At 40.0% G+C, this 19400-nt stretch overlaps 2 protein-coding genes across 2 annotated transcripts; both read right to left on the reverse strand.

Moving 5' to 3' along the window:
• Positions 1–44: 44 nt before the first annotated feature.
• foxk1 (forkhead box K1) lies at positions 45–11991 on the reverse strand. Its single transcript, XM_067499676.1, has 9 exons — positions 11405–11991; positions 8278–8493; positions 5223–5421; positions 4945–5091; positions 4575–4768; positions 4115–4287; positions 3757–4014; positions 2397–2567; positions 45–2087 (listed from the first exon to the last, which is right to left on the reverse strand). The coding sequence occupies exons 1-9, from the start codon at positions 11848–11850 to the stop codon at positions 1855–1857; spliced, it is 2037 nt and encodes a 678-aa protein (XP_067355777.1). The 5' UTR covers positions 11851–11991; the 3' UTR covers positions 45–1854.
• A 2284-nt stretch (positions 11992–14275) lies between these two features.
• LOC137124583 (cytochrome P450 3A40-like) lies at positions 14276–19128 on the reverse strand. Its single transcript, XM_067499677.1, has 13 exons — positions 18992–19128; positions 18805–18898; positions 18172–18224; positions 17871–17970; positions 17639–17752; positions 17198–17286; positions 16927–17075; positions 16637–16764; positions 16484–16550; positions 16238–16398; positions 15154–15380; positions 14903–15065; positions 14276–14546 (listed from the first exon to the last, which is right to left on the reverse strand). Exons 1-13 carry the CDS (start codon positions 19060–19062, stop codon positions 14460–14462), a joined length of 1503 nt encoding a protein of 500 aa, XP_067355778.1. The 5' UTR covers positions 19063–19128; the 3' UTR covers positions 14276–14459.
• Positions 19129–19400: the final 272 nt, after the last annotated feature.

Below are 19400 nucleotides of genomic sequence, written 5' to 3' on the forward strand. Positions count from 1 at the left end.
AATATGGCCGACAACAGGTCACATCAGAGAAGACAATAGAAAAGTTGTCCATGAAGAATTTTAATTTGTGCTACACATAATGAGAAATCACAAGAACAGGAACATTAAAAAAAATACTTCTCTATTTCCAGAATGTTTTATGTATTGATGACAGCTGTTTTACATATAGCAAAATATTTATTTTTTTTAAAAAGGGGGAAAAAATACCTTCTAAATAGCTTTGTCATTTAGCAGATAGAATATACAATCATTATGGAGTTTTTGTTGTTTTTTTTGTTTATGTGCAACAATCACTGAACTCTTGCACAAATTGTGCCTGATTGCCAGCTAAAAATAAGGCCTGTGCAAAGACATTCAGAAAAGGTAATGGTAGAGTGAGAAATAGAGAATCAAGGGGGGGGGGGGGGGGGGGGGGGGGTGAAGAATATTAAGGCAGGAATTGCCCACAGTTCGGCGCCTCTGCAGAGACTACAATAAAGACTGCTCACTGAGAAGAGGGACAGAGGTAGAGTTTGGGGGGGAGGGGGGTTAATGAATTTATAACATGAAAGAAAAGAGTGGCGAGCCAACAGTTGAAAAAATATCAAGTAGCATGACATAAAAAAAAAGAAAAGAAAAGACAAGAGCAGTGAACTTTGTGGTCATGTGTTGGTCCCAGCCTTCCCCTGATAAAACTGACATGAGCCTACTGATGCAACATAATTGTCACCAGTGTAGTGTTGTTGTTGTTCGTGTACTTAAAGAAGCAGTGTGTTAATCTTAAAAAGGTAAAGCTGTCTAAAGGTAAAAATAAAACGACAAAAAAATAGAAATAATTAAGGCTTTACGGATTATTACAATGCTTTTTGTGCTAAGACAAACAAAACTGTATGCACAGGCTGTTTAATTTCTTTTACCACTACTGAAACAAGAAAACAAAATTAATACAATCAGTTTGTCTACATTAGGTTAACTCCACTTCAATCAACACCAAATAGTTGCCTCTTTTTTTTTTTGTTTCTCTGTTTCAACTTCGCTACACAGTCACCCGAAACATTTTGAATCTGAAGAGCTTTACACTGATAAAGCAAACAGAGCTGAAGTGAAGCAAGAACTGCAAAAGTCCTGGTTTGTTATTCCTGGATTTCCTCCAAACTCCTTCAGAAACAGTACGCCTTTCTTTTTGTGCTTTGCAAAAAGGACGAGAAGAAGGGACACCCCACAATCTGATCTAGGCCTTAGTATGAACATATCTTTTCTAAGACAACCGGTTTGATTCCTCCTGTCTCATTTTATTCTCTCAAGATTGCTTTATCAAGTGTACAATCACATTTTAAACAGTCTCCACTAGTCTCTTGAACATTTTACCCACAATTTATCAACTCTGATCATCAGTTTCCTCGGTAAATGCAGGCCATTTAAATTTCTGACAACCATGTTCAATGGTTTTAAATCAGAAGTGCAGGAGAGGAGTTCTTTGGCCTGAGTCATAGTAACCGATGCATCTGAGAAAAGCTTGTATCGGAGATATTCTCCATCATTCACATAGTAAATGTAGTGGTGAAATGACTTTAATATGCATAACGCTCTCATAAGCGTAACGTCCTTACATGTCTGTGTTGTCAGTGAATGATTGACTACATAAAAAAAGAGCTGAAATTACTGAAAAACTTACTTGCTTTTAAATTCAGAATGTTCTGGAAAGTTTTTGTCTATTTTTGAACAAAATTTGTTTAGTTAAATTTCATTCCCTTCTGTTGGAGAGGCTGCCTTTTCTGTGTCTGCTGTAGTCATATCAAATGAGTATAAAAGGCAAAGCAGTTAAGGGACGATACGGAGGCTGTCTAGTGGGTACCTGGTAAGAGGGCCTGGGTTTCATTTCCTAGGGTCGTGGGTTTGCGATGCCATAGCAACGATGACAGGCTGCTGGGCAGGCGTGACCTGATGCTGAGCAGATTCAGTCCCACCCTCATCCTCCACCTTTGGCCTCTTGGTCTGTGGCTCGCCTGACTGCTCAGCTAAAGTTTCTACGATGGTCTGTCTGCTAACCAGCACTGGAGGGGAGCTGGAGGCCTGAGCAGCTAAGATCTGAAGAGGACTATTCAGGCCTGAAAAGGAAATAAAGAGAAATAAGTTAGCTGGGATACATTTTGAAACTCAATTGCCAGTTTATATAATGTAGGTACAACTAGCTAAACCCAACCATATATAATCACAAGCAGCATAAACAAGTAAAGTAAAAGTGAACATTGTCACCTTCCTGAAGAGGGGTTTACAGCAGCACTGTGTATTACTTACTCCAAGCATTATTAACTGCGAGCTATAATAGTAGAATTTATATCTTGTCTTTACAAGTTAAAACACTCTATATTCATAATTGCAGTGTGTTTAGTAATGACTGTTGCTTAAAAACCTACCGGATGAATTTGCAATGCTGGTTGCTGTGGCGACAGCAGCGGTGATGTGTTTGCCATTCTGAGTAACAGGACGAACAGGTAGTTGATGTAAACCTAAAGCCAGGCTACGTCCATCCCCGCCCTGTACAGCACTGTCCACAGTCTGGATCACTCGCTCTCTGTTCAGCTGGGCTTTTGAGGGGAAAACAAAAAATTAAAACAAAACTAAAGTAACGCTTAATGGGACTGCACAAGCACGATTACGCTCAACATACTGAAATTCCCAGACCGTGTCTGCAAAGGTGAGACATTTGTTAGGAACGAAGAGAAAATTAATGTCCAAGTCTAACAAATAAAACTATCATTTCCTATGACACATCTTTGGTTTGTTATAATACGCCATCCAGAAGAAAATTTCACTAAAACATGTACAAACGTGTAAAAATGGAGTTCAGCTTCAATCTCAGTTACCTCGCAAAACAAACGACTAACAAACCACCATTCAACCCATCTACCATCAACCCTGATGTACCTGAACACAACACAAAGTCAAGACAAGATCTTTGACTCTTGGTGAAATTCTGCCTCACATAAGGTTATACTCTGTAGTTTGTTTTATCAGTCAACATGTTCTGAACCAGAATTAATCAATTACCCATTTAAGTAGGTGTGGCCAAAAACAAGGTTCAAAACAGCCCATTGCATAACATCAAACTCAAACTAGACATTCAGCAACATAGTATAGTGGCTCAACTTAATGATTTGAGCGATGAACTTAGACCCAAAGTTGTGACTGCCAGACAGAGGCACTGATCCAAAGGATCAAAAGTTACAGTATTAGTGCACAGGTCTCTTGCAGACTAATGACTTTATTTCCCTCTTCTTTAAATTATCTTCATCATCAAAAATAAAAATAATAATAAAAAAAAAAAAAAAAATCAAACATAACAGCTTGATCCTGCTTAAGGTAAAACAAACTTAGATTTCTGTATGACAATGACAACTTGTGACACATGGTGTGGTCAACTTGGAGCTCCAATTTGGATCCATTATTCATAGTTTAATAAGCACTGAATTATACAAGTTGTCATAAATAGTGCTATATGACTACCAATACCACCAACCTGTCCAGAGTTCAATGTAATCCACAAAAGTGAAATAAAAACAAATATCCTAATATTGTGACTTGTTGTGGGGCAAAAAAAATAAAAAATTAGATCAAAGACCATGATCAATAACACAAAACGTGGAAACAGGTGTGCTTAGTCTTAGTAATAACAAAAACTGCTGATGAGTAGAGTAATATAGGTAAAACAATATACATATGTATCTATGATGTATTACATAACACAGGACGGCTTTCCTAAAGAGGTTCACATACCTCTGACCATGCTGTTGCCATCTGCTCCTCCAGCGGAGGTGGCGCTGTACCCATTTGGAGGGCTGGAGGAAAGCGGGGCACTGGTGACTACCCGCACCATGGTGACAGAAGATGGGGCGGGACTCTGGAGGAAGTGGATGGGCTGGACCTGGCTGCCACCACCTGGAACCAAAGCAAGGGTTTTCCCTGGGCCTGAGGGCAGCACTGTTGGGTGCGGGGGTGCAGCCATGATGACAGGCTGAGCACTGACTGGAGATCCTGTGCAGAACCAGAACCGTACAATAGGCTCACATGTTTATTGTGTGCATTAAAACTTTCATTTGTGTAGTCTCTGGGTGCATGCTTTGTGCACACTCACCTGGGGCACTCTGTGAGTACCTATACTCAGGTACAGATGCCAGTTTGTTAGCCAAGTGTTCGTGGTGGTCGTGGGGGACAGGAGAGCCCTCCCTGCTTAGACATTCAGGAGTCTGTAGCCCACTGGATGTTGGAGAAAGAAGTCCCTGGTGGGTCGGAGATGCAGGAGCACTCCTGGAAAACATAACGAAGGGAAAGAGGAAGAGACCAAAAAGCAATTAAGGCATCAAGAGACTTTTATTAACATGCACACCTTCTGAACTTAACATACACACCATCTTCTGCTGAATATATTACCTAGAAATTAATTAACCTAGAAACTTACTTTGTTCTATCCAAACAAATGATAGCCATGAGCAGAAGCAGAGAGAAGGGAAGATGTTAACAGAGTTAAAACAGAACAGATAAAACGTGTCTAAAAGTAGTTATTACACAGGCCCAGGCACTAGGGTCTTACATACCTAGAAGAGAGCGGCCCGAATGGTGTCCGGAAGCACGCCACTCCTCGTTGCCGTCTTTTCCTGAAAGCTTGCTCCACCAACTTGCTTTCGGAGGCGGAATCGACACGCCAGAAACTCCCTTTGCCAGGCTCATCCTGAGAGCGGGCCACTTTCAGAAAGTAGCGGTTGAGAGATAGGTTGTGTCTGATTGAATTCTGCAGGGTGGAATTTTTTTGTTACCGACACTAATTTCAACACAAGTAACACTGGATATGGATGTATTGGCCTGTAGTCCTGAACATGAGGAACATTTTATTTATTTTTGTATAGTTGAGTCACTGGCAAACATGCCAAAACCGTTAATGGCCACTTAAAGAAAAGTGTACTCTACCTGCCATCCCTTGTCTGCAGTGCGATAGTAAGGGTAGTGTTTAGTGATGTAAGCATAGATGCCACTGAGAGTCAGCTGTTTGTCGGGGGCAGAAGAGATGGCCTGGACAATCAGCTGTGCATAGGAATATGGTGGCTTGGACTCATCCTGGACAAACAAGACTAAAGGGTCAATCAACACACATCTTCAAATACAATAACCTGGTTTAAACCCGAAAATTAGGGCCAATTTTTTTCAAGGCAATCAAGTTCACAATAGGTTTAATACTGGGTCTTCACCTTGGGGCTGTCTCCACCAGCTGACTCCACCCGCAGCTCACTTCCCCCACCCCTCTGCTCAGCAATGCTTCGTCTCTGCTCAGAAACAGCCTTGGCAGCATATTCAACTGCTAACTGGAGGTCAGAAGTCACGTTGCGTCCATAGCGATACCCTGATGACCCTGCCCCACGTGGGCTGGCTGGACAAGAGTTAGGAACACTGGGGAGGAGAGGAAAGAGTCTGTTAACAAAGTGATTGTTTGAAGCAGGGTTTCTAACAATGCCTACCCAACTAGGAACCCACAACTGCTGATTACCTGGATCAGACGTGTTCTTCTGATCAACTTCAATTAGAAGTTGACAGATACCAATTTGCTTTGTCTTTTCCCACCTCACACTCATCTAAGACAGTATTTTGCAGCTTGTGATTGACCTAACACACCCGATCCATGTAATACGCAGTGGGTACTGCAGAGTAGTTGGAAAACACATAAGACAGGGTTGGGAATCCCTGGTTTTTAACCCACTACTACTAAAAAAACGAATTAAAAAAGCATTCTATAATCACTAACAAATTGGACTCTTCAAAAGGACTAAAACAGCTAAGGAAAATAAAGTATTTTGTATTTTAAAAGCTTTAATTTAAAATAATTAAAAAATTAAGAATTCCAAGTCAATGCCAATACAAAAATGCTAAATCTTAATTGTTAGGATATTTTAATGAAACTGTATAAATAAACACAGTTTTGCTTACACACACTCAAACTTTGGAAAACAAGTATAACATATCACTTATATGATGTTTCAAACACATTAAGTGATCATGGAAGACAAAACACTGAGGAAAATATTCAAAAGCATGTTAATCATTAACTAGGTTTTATCTGCTGCTGTCGAGAGACAGAACAGAGGGAAAACCCAGTAACTCATTATACAACACACACCTGCTTCTGTTAGTAAAGTAAACACGGGTTTCTGGGAGAGTCAGTATGCTTTGATTTGCCTTTGGCAACACACACACACACACACACACACACACACACACACACACACACACACACACACACACACACACACACACACACACACACACACACACACACACACACACACACACACACACACACACACACACACACACACACACACACACACACACACAAGGGAGACAGAGAAAATGTTTGTATTTTCTGGCTGAGGAAACTAGGCTACAGGCCCCGTTTTAAAATGTCTCAGTAAATTCAACACTGAAAAATGGATAAGGACCCACAGAAAAATCTATGTTGCACGTGGACCTGTTAAGTAAATTTAAATTTTTTTATCTGTAAATAGAAGAGCAGGGAGAGACTAAAGTTCTTTACAGTTCTTTAAGTTGCCAAACAGGAACAGTCACTTCTACCACCATGTGAAGAGACACTGTTGGTGTTTTAAGTGGAAGCATCTACTTTTACGCAATACTCTTGTGTATTATGTACTGTATGTGGGTACTGGTAAGGAGGGTGGCACAATCTGCCCGAAAAAGGCCACATAACGCGTGTGTGTTTGTGTCGACATGTCAGCAAAGTGGAGCTGAGTGGGAGGGGTAGGGGGGCTCTGAAAAGGAAACCACGAATGGACGGAAAAAAACGGCCTACAGGCAGAACAATCTGCACGATAGCCAATCGCATGCCTCAAAGCTGCAGCCATTCCATATAAGGTATGCACACGCGAGCTGACATTGGTGGAGATGTATGATGTAAAGTCAAACACACACCATTAGAGGGCGCATTCAGCCCCAGCACACCTTCCAGTCTCACGTGCTGTATACATTTATAGTGCAGTGCTGTTTAAACATGTGCACATTTGTTAGAGTGCAAGTTTCCATCTAAACAGAGACACCACAGCAGCTCATTACTACAAGCTCAACAATATTGTCGGTGAATGTGGTTGTAGGCATTTGGGTCACAACTGAATTACAACTAATAGAGGCAGAGCTTCCCGTGTTTGCAAGTCCACATTGATGACTAAATAAACATGCTTAATTGTCCAACTGATGATAGTATATCCTAGAGCAGTGTGTTGGTCATCTCAGTTTTGATGCCCCTTCATCACAGATATAAATCCTCAAAAACAAGTAACCTTACATGCAAAAGGAATTAAAATAAGAACTTACATAAGTGTTGAAGTTTTTTTAATTTATGCTGGACATTGTAAAAAATTTTTTTCACCCTTAGAGCTACAGTGTGAAACTTAAACTAGCAATAACAGATTCAGAATTAGTCCTCTCTGCTCTGCCCAGCTCTCCATCTCACCCCTCTCCCCATTCTTATACAGCTTTGCTTCGCTCTTTACACAATGCCACACTGCACAGCCTTTCTTGTGTTAGGCAATTACAATAAATACGCTACAAAATGTAATAATCAAGTATAGAATAATCTTTGCTTTTCTCTTGACTAGTTAAAGAGGAGAGCTTTGCTTTTAGAAACAAATTACTCTGCACTGCTCTGCACTGAGTCTGTGCCATGGGAGGCTTTCACCTCACCTCTCCACATTAAGCACATTATTTTTATTTTGAAATGTCTTGGATCGCATTTCAAATTCTAAAAAGGTAAAGAATCTTGCACACTGTAAATGTAAGTTGAGGGAATCCATTTTCTTAACACTTCATGTCAAAACTGTTTTATTTCTATTAGCTGGAGAATATTATAAAAGTGCAATAACCAATTATCTGAACGATTAGCTGAATATTCTATCAACAAGTAATGTGCTCTATATATAATATTAAGTTTTTCAAAAGCCTGAAATGAGGTAAACCATTTCCTTGCTTTGTGCATCCAACAACCTCAAACCATTTTCAAGTCATCACATGAACCAAAAAAAGAGCACTGAAACTCAACTTAGATAAATTTGAATGCAGAAACATTTGGCATTTTAGTTCATAAAATCATTTATTCAAAATTCCTTCTCTGTCAGAAGACTAATCAAACATCTACATTATTAGAATAATTATTTTTGAAACTTACTCACAACCTTAAAAATTAAAAAATGCAAGAAAAACTAATGTCAAATCAAGAAGTGCTAATGGGTCTCTTCTTACCTGATGGTACCTGTTGGCGAGGGCAATGGAGAGCCGAATGCCCTGATGTTCTCTTCATGCTGTTGCAGTGTGGGAATGCTGATTTTCAGAGGGGAAATGTGAGGCATAAGGGGGCGAGGAGGTGGGGAGGGCTGCTCCTTCTCTCTGTGCTCTTCAGCCTCCAGGAGTGACATGAACTGGATCTTGATGACCGTACTGGGAAAACGAAACATACACCTACAGAGCCAGACAGCAGGAGGGAGAGAGAGGGGAAGAACCATAGGACAGAATAAAAGGGAAAATTTATATAAACTGTGATTAGTAAATTGTATTATATCTTATACACTAACAGCAACTGATAGTTAAGCATAAAACAATACTAAACAGTAGTTTCAGAGGTTTGAATCTTGTCCTATGCTCTTACCTAACAGACAGAGTTTTGATTTTATTTTTTTTCTGAGCAAGTTTTAGACTTCTTGTCTCAAAATTTAATAAAGTCAAATTGCTAAAGGAAATTAAGTACAACACTAAAAGTCATTATTATATTATATATTAGAGGTTTTAAGTTGTCCATAGTGGGTAACAAATCAGCCACCTGTAGCAAAATGTTAACACTTGTCCAGTGTGGATCTTCTTAGATATGGAAATATTAAAGCATATTGCAATGACATTTCCTCCCTAACAAAATTATTGTGTTTATAATATAAACAATATCTACTGTCAACACCTTCTGTAAACAAAGAACTAGCCCATATTTTTCTTTTCACAGATCTGGGCAACTGTTTCAATAAAAGCAAGGATCTGTCAAAAGCACAAGTTAGATCAAGCCTAAACAAAGCTTTGAACATAATTATATGTGTGTGAGAGTCAGGATAGGTTTTACAATTGAACCTTAATGACTTGACGTACAAACTAAATCCTACCAATTCAACGCCGCTGAGCCACAGAGTGGAACAAACAAATATACACAAAAGTACTACAAATAAAAACATGTTATAAACGTGTTTATCAGAAAAACATTCAAGATATGATCCATCTATTCTCTTTTGAAAAAAATTGGAGCTGCCACTATAACACCGACTCTGTGAGCAGACTGGTCACAGCTGTCTCTGCCTGATGCATGCCATCATCGACAACTGAATGTCCACAGTTAAAGGGGGGGGGGGGGGGGGGGGGGGGGGGGAGCCTATGGCAACTTTGAATGAGCCTTGGGTTCTTTAGCTGAGATGAAAAAGACTGTAAACAGCAATATTTGCCTATTCTACTCTTCAGCCCCGGCTGTATGCTAGAGTAGCAAAACGACAGCCATTGTTGAAAGAAATCACATGACATTTTGATTAGTTTTAACTAGAGAGCACAAGGGAGATGGCTAGATAATGTAAAAGAAAGCTCAGTGGTCTGATTTGGCCCAAAAAAAGCCACTTTGCAATTATACTAACTTATACTAATAACTCGTGTGGACACACCACTGCTGCAGGTCCCTGAAGATAAGAAAATAGAGGGTAAATAAAAATGTAGCAAAATACAAGATGCAGTATATCTGCTCCAGCCCACAAGACAACTGGGATTTGGCAGAATATGTATTTTTGTGTAATTTATAACCCCTGCATTAAGATGAATCTACTCATGAAAAGCTTAAGAACAAAAATGTTGATGTTCTGCAGTGACCAAGTCAAAGTTCATTCTACATACTAAAAATGCTGCTCTCTCAGGGTCCTAAGAAATCGGACAGAGCTTGAGCAGTTTTGTAGAGAAGAATGGGAAATGTGTTAGTCTCTAGATGAAGTTTCAAAGCTACGCTTTTCTTTAAAAGGGATAAGTACTCAAAAATCGAACTCTTTTGAGATTATATCTGTACTTGTGTTAAATGAATTTTTAGAGATTTGTTGTGTCAAAATCAGTTAATCTGATTCAAAGCCCTTCAAATGATAAAATACTAAGGTATAGTAGAGAGTGGGGGGGTTGATATGGCGTTGGATTTTATGTCTTGTGTTTACACCATGTGTGCCTGCAATGAGGATATCGTTTCAAGCCTGCACTTCCTTTTCAATGCCTGACACGCCCCCAAACAATCTTGACAGCCAATCAGAGAGGACAGGAGCACAACCCATCAGTCCTCCTCCTCCTGCTCCACCCTATGATTGACACAGACAAACACAAAGTCAAAGCTTTAATTTTTTTTAAAAATTACAACCGTATTTCACGAACCACCGAATGCAACGTATATTGTTTCGACTGCGGTGGAACAAGGTGTTTCCCCTATATCAAAAACATCTGAAAATTCAACCAAACCCATGCATGCACACCTCTGCCCCGCAAGTCTTGTGAGCGGAGCTGTAAGGGGTGCGTTTGTTTACATTGATGTTTACTTGACGCTGACACGCTGGCTAAAACGGCCCGCACAATTAGCTAACTAAACCAACGTCGCCCTGAAAACTGTCGATGCGCGACACTGACCAGCCGCCAAAAGTCCACAAAGTTCTCTCATATGATAAAGTCACTTCTGTCGACACGTTTCTGTGCAAAACATCCCCCTACGCCACGTTAGTTAGTTTGTCGACAGGCCACATAATGCTAGGTTTGCTAACGGCTAAAACAAGCTAACTTTAAAATGAGTGACTGCCAAAGTTGGGTCCTTCACGCTCTCATACCAAGAAGAAAATAATTCAAATTTCACTGTGAATGGGAGTGGAGATCAGTTGATAAATTATGTTACAACCTCACTGTCCAACACAAAGGGACAGTAAACGTATCGGAAACTGTAGTACATCGTTAATACACTCCGGTTGACAGTGGTGTCATGACAAATTGTGTATCCCTATCAGAATGCTTCCCGTCTGGCTGTTTGAATATGGACGTCGCTTAACAGCTGAATTATTTACAGCGCAATAAATCTGTGTTTACAAAGCTCGTATATCTGCCGCACCTATTAAGAGCAGTTTGTTAAATATTTAAAAAGGTGTATAAATGACTGTATAGATGTTGTTTCAACAAGTTCAACCGTTGTGATGTGTCATCACATTTGTTCCAAAGCAGTCCATGCATGAAATGCACAGTAAAGTTTGTGGAGCCATGCGGCTGACACCCGCAGCGTTAACGAAACTAGTTTTGGCAGTAGCGGCTATGCTAACTGACAGGGTGTACTCACTCTCTAGGCAGCGGTAGTGGGGGAGCTCCTCGTCGCTGAAACACCCCGTCAACGAAAACCCCGTTCTTGCCCAGGCACCGCAGGGAGAAACCGCTCGCCTCGTCGTAGGTGATCTGCAGGTGTCGCCGTGAAATGAAGCTCGAGTGACCCATGTTGATATCAACGGAGCCGTGGGACGAGTTCCGGCCTACAGTGACCGTCCTCTGGCGCATGACAAACTCAAAGTCCCGGCCCTCGAGTCTGGCCAGGGCCTGCGGTGGGGAAGAAGCGAGGCGCACGGGAAGAATCCCGGTATCGCCGCGGGCTTCCATCACCGCAGGACTTATAAGGGCGAGGGAAGGCTGGTGATATGCGTGCGAGGTCATCGAGACACGCACAGGGCTGCACGGAGCAGACTGTAAAGCAAGTAGGGCTCGAGCTCCAGAGTCGTCCCGGTAGTCTGCCATCTTCTTTCGGAGGCTCAGCACACTTACACACGCGCACACACACGTTAATTCTCGCACACACAAAGTTGCAACGTGAGAGTTTTCGGCCAGGGCACTTGTTCGCTCCGTGGCTGTAGGAACAACATGGAGTCCGGGTCGGAGCAAGAACGGGAGCGGAGTCCTCGCAGGAACTGGACTGGTGCTGCGTTCAGGGTCCCCCTTGTAAGCTCCAGCAATATGAACAATACAAGTCTGAAGAACCCACGATGTGCAGAACTTCGGTCGGCTCCATATGCTACATTTGCATGGTTCTTAATGCAAATGCGTTCTTTCGATTTGCCAAAACAACGTAAAGTATTCTTAATTTGTATAATACTTTTTAAACACAATTCTTTTACATAAAGCACAAAAAGAACAACATTTGAAAGCATAATGGCGAGGTGCACAACAACTTCACAACAACAAAGAACACTGAAATAATAAAAATGGACACCATCAATAATCAAGAAGTAGTTTAAGTAAAGCAACAGTACAATAATAAATGTCCCACATAAAACAAAAAATGAAATTAGCCATGTAATATCAGAAAACAGTTGTTGTGCGATAACACTGTCAAATTTAAACATCTACTATACTTATCATACACTGACTTGTGTATTATACTGTACATAGTGTCCTACACTGCCAAGCATCTTTAGTCTCTTTGCATCTACTGTTTACAGTATGTTTGATCTTCATGCACAGTAGATTTTTATTAATTTACTGTTGTTGTTCTTCAAAAGAAGCTTATTGTGATTCGACGACAGAGGGCTGTGCCCAACGAGTTACAGAATAAATATTTTGGGCTGCAGTTGCAGAACGGGTGACGTTCAGGGCTCCTTCCATAAACGCAACATCTGGGCACCTTGATCATAGGCTACTAGAGTTCATGTCGTCACACCAGGAAATCGGAGGCTGGGTTCAGTGGTATCTTGAGATTTATCGCATGCTCTACTGCATTAGTATTTACTGTTTATTTATTAGCCTTCCATTGTCATGCATTTCTTCTGTTTTTTCCCATAGGTTTAAAGTATGTGCAAAGGGTTTGGGAGATATATATTTTTTTAATGCATGCAGTTTAATCTCAAAATAATTACTTATTTCATAGAAATTACAGCTGAAAATGTATGAGACAACGCCTCTAAAGAGATTACATTTTATTCTGTTGCTTGCAAGGGCCCTTAATCAAGATAAATGGGAAAAGGGGCATTTACTTGACAGGTTGGGTCTAATATCACAGATTGCATCTATTTTCAGTACCTGTGCCATTTTCACAAGTGCAACCAAAGGAACATGTGGTGTCTACACTAGGGCTGCTTTGCTCACCTTAGTTTACACACTCTCTCTCTCTCTCTCGCTACCCCCCCCCCCCCCCCCCTCTCTTTTTTTAAGCTCTAACCTCTGTTTATAAACATGGAAAGAACAAGGTGGATAAAAAACTCGGATAATGGATTTCTGAAGAAATAGGAGCACTAGAGCAATAAAAGAAGAAAAATAACAACATATAAACAGATCATCCACAAGAGTGCGCTGATGTGATATATAATTTAAGAGTTTGGCTGATATCTGAATAACCCCAATTAGAGAACACCTGTACACTGTACATGTAAAATGTATTTCAGTCCCATAGTTTACACAGAGGCACAGTCTTGCAATACGTATCAGTACTTCCTGTGGTGAAGCTTTTGTTAACAATAATGTATTGATGTAAATATATTTTTAAGCACTGAGACAACAATGGGTTGTGGTGCTGCATGACAAAAAATACTTAAGGCACAGGTGGTAAGTAACAATACATTTATTCAAGTACTGTACTTAAATAAACTGTCAAGTTACTTGGGTTTACTGGAGTACTTCCATTTTATGTTAATTTCACTTTTACTCCACTGCATTTATTTTACAGCTGTAGTTATGAACAATGTTTGCAGTTGTACATTCCAAAAAAATATACCCAAAAAATAAATGTTTAACTAGATATCAGTACATCAGTACAGCACCTTTTTGTTGAGTCTTTGTGTAAAATGTGTGTGTGTGAATGGTTGTCTGTCTATGTATGTCTCTCTGAGTTAGCTTGCATACATTTAAACTGTATTGTTTCTATCTAGTTTTGTGATTTGGAAAATGGTTGCTACCAGCATTAATACAGAAAATGGCTCATTCTATCTAACTAATGGTTCTATTTTGTCCACCGGACTTCAGCCTATACCTCACACGATCCACTGGATCTAAATGTTTGATTTCCTCATGAAGAAACATCCCTAATAGTTTCAAATCTTCCCTGTTATTAAACTATTATACAGCCGAGTTTTAATAATTTATAGCATCTACATGTTGCTTAGTGCTCTAGCAAAGGTTGAATCACAGTGTACAGTACACACAGTATATACAGTATAAAAATGACAGTGGGCAGAAAACTCTTCACTTTATTTTATCACTCAGTTTAAGGAATTGATAAATTGATGGAATTGATAAAAGCTTTTGCGGTAACAACAAAAGGCTGACGTGCTATTTTGATAGTACCAGTTTGTAAGCACCATGAGTCTGTATGAAACACGGTTTACATCAGCTTCGTTTGAATGTTGGGTTTTTTTTTAACACGTTTCTGCACGTGGCACCAGCTTTAGTTTGATTGGTCGTTTGGGCATCAACAGGCCCTGGATGTCCAGCTCAAATGGGACCTGGAAGGGGATAAAGTGAAGAGAGTGTAAACATTGTCAACAATGCACAAAATTCAGCCCTTTTTTTTTTCAAATCTGCAAACAGCTGCCATTATAAAAGAAGGTAGAAACCTAATAAACTGAGTGTGCTATATGATACTATAGTATGAGTGTAGTAAATGTGGAAACTCAAACTATACTCGTGCAATGTGCTGTGTCAGATAGTGACTGTTGATCTTTGGACTGTTAGACAAGCTCTAAATTTAATACCATTATGTAACTGTCAAACTAGCCATGTACAACATTTGAACAGCATTAATCACACGCCATAAAAAAGCAATTAGAAGCAGTTTAAAGATGAACATCTTTGGACTCACCTCAGTCTCCTTACACACAGAGAAGGAGTATTTTTGCAGAATCTCTACCATTGCAAGTTTCATCATCACCAGAGCAAAGCGCATCCCGAGGCAGTTCCTTGGTCCTGTCCCGAAAGGCATGTATGTGTAGGGGTCGATAGTCTCCTTGTTTTCCTTGCTGAACCTGAGAAAGCACACACGCATGTATATGAATAACAGTGGTTAGCAATGACCTGTTATGCTTATCAAACCTAAACAAACCTTTGCCTTACCTTTCAGGTTTGAACTCTTCAGGTTCGGGCCACAACTCGGGGTCCCGGTGTATGGGCCAGGTGGGGATCATGACAACCATATCTTTTGGAATCACAAGGCCATTTATCTCCAGTGTCGCCTTGGCCACACGCTCCAGACGTGGGGCAATGGGGTACAATCGGAGAGACTCGTTGATGACGCTGTCAAGGTACTCCATCTGCATCAGCGCCTGGTACTCGACAGGACCCTACCCCAACACACAGATGCACAGAAACATGACCATTGTGAATTCTTATAGAAAACGGCCACTGGCTCCAATTTGGCTATGCTAGATGTACTCACAAGCCTGGAAAACATATCTACCCCGAGGCCAGCATTTACTGATACACTCTGTAAAATCCTATCCAACAGTCAGCGTGTTATTTCAAACTAAGTGCGATACAACAATTTCCAGCAAAAAAAAAAACTATTGAGTGTGTAATACCACATTCTATATTCTTGTTTATAGGAATACCGTTATTGTGGAAAATAGTATGCTTTTTTTCTTTCTTGCTGAGATTCATATTAGTAAATCTATGTGACTTTTTTTTAATCCGTATGGTAGAAACAAGACAAATAAGTTTATCATTAAGAATGAAAACAAGGAGTCTAACAGCTTGTCCAGCTCCATCCAAAACTGCTATCTCACTTCCAGTGCCTTCAAAACTAATCAATGTTGTTTGTTTGATCCAAATAAAAAGCTGGGCATAATAATGAGAAGCTGACATTTTATGATTACCTCTCTGCAAGAATAAGAAAAATCACATTTTCTAAATGTCAAACTGTTCCCCTTACGGGGGATTTTACCACTAAGTGTACTATGAAAGGGGGGCAGTCATAGAGTTTTTTGCCCTCATTTAGGACATTGTCTTGGTAGCTGTTGTTCGCAGGACACTGTTTGAAACTTGCCCGGCATCAGTTAGCAGACAGCTGTAAATAAACATAACCTAGCAGCTAATTTCTCAGTCTCTGCATTCCCAAGTTCCTTAGTACAATGAAGGCAGCTTTTAATGGTTTACTTTGCGACACCCCTACTGCCTTGATTGCCCCCCACTCTTAGCATACCTTGTTAGGGAAGGTGGAGTCGATCTCCTGCTGCAGCCGTTTCATCACGTGAGGGTTTGTTGCCAGATTGTAAGCCAAGAAGGTCAGAGAGGTGCTGGTTGTTTCATACCCAGCAAAGATGAAAATCATGGCCTGAGAAAGGATCTCATGGTCATTTAAACCTGAGAAGACAAGATGGACATAGCGTTTGGAAATATAGTGTAATCCTTCATGCATGTACTGTGTGGTTGTGTTTGTGTTTATCACCTTTCTCCTGTTCTCCTCCATTGTTTTTCTGGGAGTCAATCATCAGCTGAAGGAAATCCACCCGATTCTGAAAGTGTGAACAACTTTGATTTTATTTCTGAATCTGCTGATAAAGCTATACATACATACGCAGGCACACACAGAGAATCATACCGCTTTCTGGACGGTTTCCCGATTAGACTTGATCTTCTGCAGTGCAGCATAGAAGAAGTCTGTCACTGACTTAGGGAAAAAGGAAAACTCAAATTTCTCCAACACAGGTCCCATGAAGGGGAAGAAGGCTGGAATTAAACAGACAGAAACACATTTGTCAAGGACACCGGGAGGACAACTGTATTGACTGTAAACAATCACAGTACGCTTTCTTGAGTTCTACCAGCCAGATGAAGGACAAAACAATCAATAACTGTACAACGTCTTCAAAAATGATCTGAGTACTGTACCGACGAGGAGGAAGAGAGGGTTGAATAAGTCAAACTTCAGCATCTTCTTAATGTTGGACACAAATGGATCTGAGGGGTTGTTGAGTGAGTCTAAGTCTACACTGAAGGACGTGCTGGTAACTACGTCCATACTGTATGGTCCAAAGAACCTGACAAGCACAGAAATACATCAGCACTCTGTATCCTTTTAAGGTTTAAAAGTAGTCGGTACCATGCACAATTCTTTTAGGTAGTATGTTCGTACTAGTATGAGTATTTACTGTTCTCTTACTCTTTCAGCTCTATGGGCTCATCCTTGTCTACCTTCTTTTTCAAGCTGCTGATCAGATTAGCAGAGTGTTGCTTCATTATGTCAAACATCTGAGGCAGAGACAGACATGGACAAGACAAATATCATACATACAGTACACAGAAGTAAAAGGAAAGAAAGTCAAATAAAAACATATGACTGGCTTTAGTTTTTATGTTTTTAAATATAAAAGTGGTAAATATATTTAACACTAATGACGTCTAAAATGTTTCACATGACAAAACCCAATACAATCATAGTTTGGCTCAACAGATGACCGCTCAAAAGTACACACTTCTTCATTTAAGGAGGTCACAAGCCAAATAGGTCGGGTATTACTTCCTCTGAAAGAATATGAAGTTACAGCCCAGACGTTTGTTATTTCACCATGAAGTAAAAGAAAAGAAAAAGGTTATATTGTACCTCTTTCAGTCTCCCAGAGGTGAAGGACGGAGAGAGGACACTGCGGATCCTCCTCCATTGGTCATTCTCAACAATGGACACAGCGTCGTACAGTGGCCCGTTCAGACGGAAGTTCTGTAAAGGTTAGAAACATCTGACAGTAAGGTCAAGAGTTCAGCTATAAATCATCTTAATGAATGTCTGAATGTGGTCCATAGTGAATGTGTGTGTGTGTGTGTGTGTGTGTGCATACTCTGCGATTGGTGAAGAGTGAGTAACACTCTTTTATCAGAACGGTTTTTATCATGGCAGGATCTGTGATACACAGCACAGCCTGGCGACCGTCAAAAATGCTAAATATGATAAGAATAGAGCAGAGTGTTAGTAGTAAAATAATAAAAAATGAGGTTAAATGTTCATGCAGTCACACGCCTATGATTCAGGTACCACACTGTAAACACAAATATCCACTTTACATGTAGAAAGCGCCTCTGAGGCCAAACCAGCTCATATCTACAATATAGAGAAGAACCTACTACTACAGGCAGACTTACCCCCATGTTTTTCCATATTTATTGAAGCACTCTAGATCAAAGTTTGTGAATCCCTATGTAAATGAAATAAAATCAGGATTAGTCTTTAAATCCCGCAGCCCCCTATAACATGGTAAACATATCTGTAGCATTATAAACAATATACTATATAAATGCTGGCATTTGGTCAACAACAATTCTGGGTAATAACCAGATAATTGGTTGTAATAACTCAACATTAACAAAGGAATAGACATAATATTTTACCAAGAACAAGGTAATTGAGGGTAATATTTTTATGTCATTGTTTATTTTTAATAACAGTGTAGAAGATCGTGTAATGTAATTAAGTTATTCATACTAATATCTTCAAACCAAAGGTTGTTACCAAAAGCAGCATTTTAAACAGAAATCACTGTTAATGCAACACAGAGTCAATATTTTCAAAATCCAGAAATTACTGTGCTGTTTCAGAAAGGTCATTTGTTCCTCTTTTAATCTTCACTTGAATCATAACCTATTTTCTACCAAATACTTAAGTATGTAGTTCCAATCACAGATTGCCTTTAGCAATAATAATTATCATAAATAATTATAGGGTCCCTTCGTTTTGTCAGCAATCAGCAATACGTTACTGTTGTTTCTGAAACCAACCTTTCTATATGCCAGCATAGTACCAAAAAAAGGAATTGGCTTGGGACCAGGGATGCCCATTGTTTTAAATGTCCTATATGGCCAATAGATGTACCTGTGAAAAACAATAAAAAAAAGTGGAAGGAAATTAATAAAAGTATTATGGTATGGCACAGATACAAATACTATACTCGATACATATACTTACACACTAATCAGTGTGATGAGGGCAACTAGGAGGGTCCATGTCTCCGCAGAGAAATAGAAGAGGTAAGCCATGGCTTTAAAGTTTCGTCTCTTAGGTCAAGTTTGCACAAGTTTCTCTGGATCCTCATATGACGACCGGAGGCTTTTATATCCTGCTCCACAGACCTGTCGTGTGACGAGGGCCAGTGTGTGAGAGTTGAACCAATGGGAGCCGGGAAAGTCAGGTGAATAATTGACATCGAGAGCAGCATTTACAATAATCCCTTATTTATTAGTGCTAAAATATTATTGGCTGACTTCATTTATACTGTGTTTGTTAAGAAGAAGAAGCAGTAGAAAGAACATAGGCACAAAGTTCATGAGGTTAATTAAGTAATTTATTTCTTTTAATGTGCCCCTACTTGTAGTTT

This window comes from Channa argus, chromosome 3 (genome assembly GCF_033026475.1).
Source record: "Channa argus isolate prfri chromosome 3, Channa argus male v1.0, whole genome shotgun sequence".
Classification (NCBI taxonomy): Eukaryota; Metazoa; Chordata; class Actinopteri; order Anabantiformes; family Channidae; genus Channa; species Channa argus.

Bases quoted from the DNA above. Each gene is read 5' to 3' on its own strand.
- foxk1 (XM_067499676.1), bottom strand. From the start codon at position 11,850: ATGGCAGACTACCGGGACGACTCTGGAGCTCGAGCCCTACTTGCTTTA. The intron at 8,494-11,404 runs GTGAGTACACCC...CTGGCTCTGTAG, and splicing joins CCACTACCGCTGCCTAGAGA to GTGTATGTTTCGTTTTCCCA. The intron at 4,769-4,944 runs GTAGAGTACACT...TCCACCCTGCAG, and splicing joins CTGCAGACAAGGGATGGCAG to AATTCAATCAGACACAACCT.
- LOC137124583 (XM_067499677.1), bottom strand. From the start codon at position 19,062: ATGGCTTACCTCTTCTATTTCTCTGCGGAGACATGGACCCTCCTAGTT. The intron at 17,753-17,870 runs GTATGCACACAC...TAACCTTTACAG, and splicing joins CACTCTTCACCAATCGCAGA to AACTTCCGTCTGAACGGGCC. The intron at 15,381-16,237 runs GTATGCTAAGAG...GTGTTGGGGTAG, and splicing joins ACTCCACCTTCCCTAACAAG to GGTCCTGTCGAGTACCAGGC.